A 1,343-nucleotide genomic window follows, 5' to 3' on the forward strand; every position below is an offset into this window, starting at 1 on the left:
AACATTTTTTCAAGTGCTTCTCAGCCCTTTGATACTCCTCAGTTGAGAATTCTTTGTTTAGCTCTGTACCCCATTTTTTAATGGGGTTATTTGAGCTTTTGGAGTTCGACTTCTTGAGATCTTTGTATATATTGGACATTAGTCCCCTATCAGATTTAGGATTGGTAAAAATTCTTTCCCAATCCGTTGGTGGCCTTTTTGTCTTATTGACAGTATATTTTTGCTTTGCAATTTTATGAGGTCCCATTTGTCGATTCTTTTTTTTTTTTTTGAAGGAGTCATAAACAGCATTTATTACCTTAGTATATCATACTGGTCTTGTTGCTGTTCCTCCACATTTTAGTGGTTTTCCATTGCTCTCCCTCCCATAGTCTGCCAAGACAATACATTCTTGAACTGTTAGCCCACAGCAGCAACACATATACCTATATAACACCATTTATTCAGAGTAAGATGCTGGTCCACAATGCCTTCCCTACAGAAGTTCAATGGTGTGGAAATAATTTGTAATACACCAGACTGACCAGTATGGCTAGCTCCAGCAAGATGATGACGGAGAGCAGCAACTTGTTGGTTATCACTTTCCTGGACATTGAGTGAAGAATCTTCTGGCTTTTACTCAAGTTTTCATTTGTGTTTACCAGTCTGCTCTTGGTACGTTCCAACTGGTCTCGTTGCTCCCCCAACTCTTCTATGATTTCCGAACCAATTTGGTCAGTTTCTGTGGCAATCCGATGAGAACACTCAATGCTTTGGGTAGCCCGGTTCAGGCTTTCAGTGCCTTGTAGGAATAATGCTCTTTGAGACTGTAGTCGATTGAAATGTTCATTCTCCAAGGCATATGTGCCATACTTCAGGTCTCCTCGGCCTCCAGGTGTGGCTGTCAAAGGTGTACTTCTCACCTCAGGGTGGAGTTTAGCAAGGTCCTTCCTGTAGTTTCGTAGCTTAGACATCATGGGGTGACAGAAAGTCAGGGGTGCATATCGTAGCTCTTCCTCCATCTCTGCCAACGTTTCATTTGCTTCCTGTTGCTTTTCATCAAAATCTCTGACCAGCTTCTTCTTCTCTTCTGTCCCTGCGGTCCCCAGCAGCCGCTCCGGCACTCCTTGGAGGTCTTCAAGGAGGCCTCGGAAGATCTCGTGCAGCTTCTCAAAATGCTCGGAGGAGGTGGCGGAGGTGGCCATGGCGCAGGTGGAACATGAACTGTGGCCACTGAGTCTCCGGGCGCTGGGCACACTCCCACCTCAGCAATCAGGGGCCCAGCCCCGAAGCCATCACTGCAGCCGTACCTCGGCCTCCCGGAATCAGGTGCCCCATTTGTCTATTCTTGATCTTACAGCACA

At 45.9% G+C, this 1,343-nt stretch overlaps 1 protein-coding gene across 1 annotated transcript; it reads right to left on the reverse strand.

The window, feature by feature from the left end:
- Positions 1–485: 485 nt before the first annotated feature.
- LOC110314208 (vesicle transport through interaction with t-SNAREs homolog 1B-like) lies at positions 486–1,184 on the reverse strand. The gene has a single exon (XM_021188660.1). It carries the CDS (start codon positions 1,182–1,184, stop codon positions 486–488), a length of 699 nt encoding a protein of 232 aa, XP_021044319.1.
- Between the last annotated feature and the right edge of the window lie 159 nt (positions 1,185–1,343).

The sequence above is a fragment of the Mus pahari genome, chromosome X, assembly GCF_900095145.1.
Source record: "Mus pahari chromosome X, PAHARI_EIJ_v1.1, whole genome shotgun sequence".
NCBI classification, from domain to species: Eukaryota; Metazoa; Chordata; class Mammalia; order Rodentia; family Muridae; genus Mus; species Mus pahari.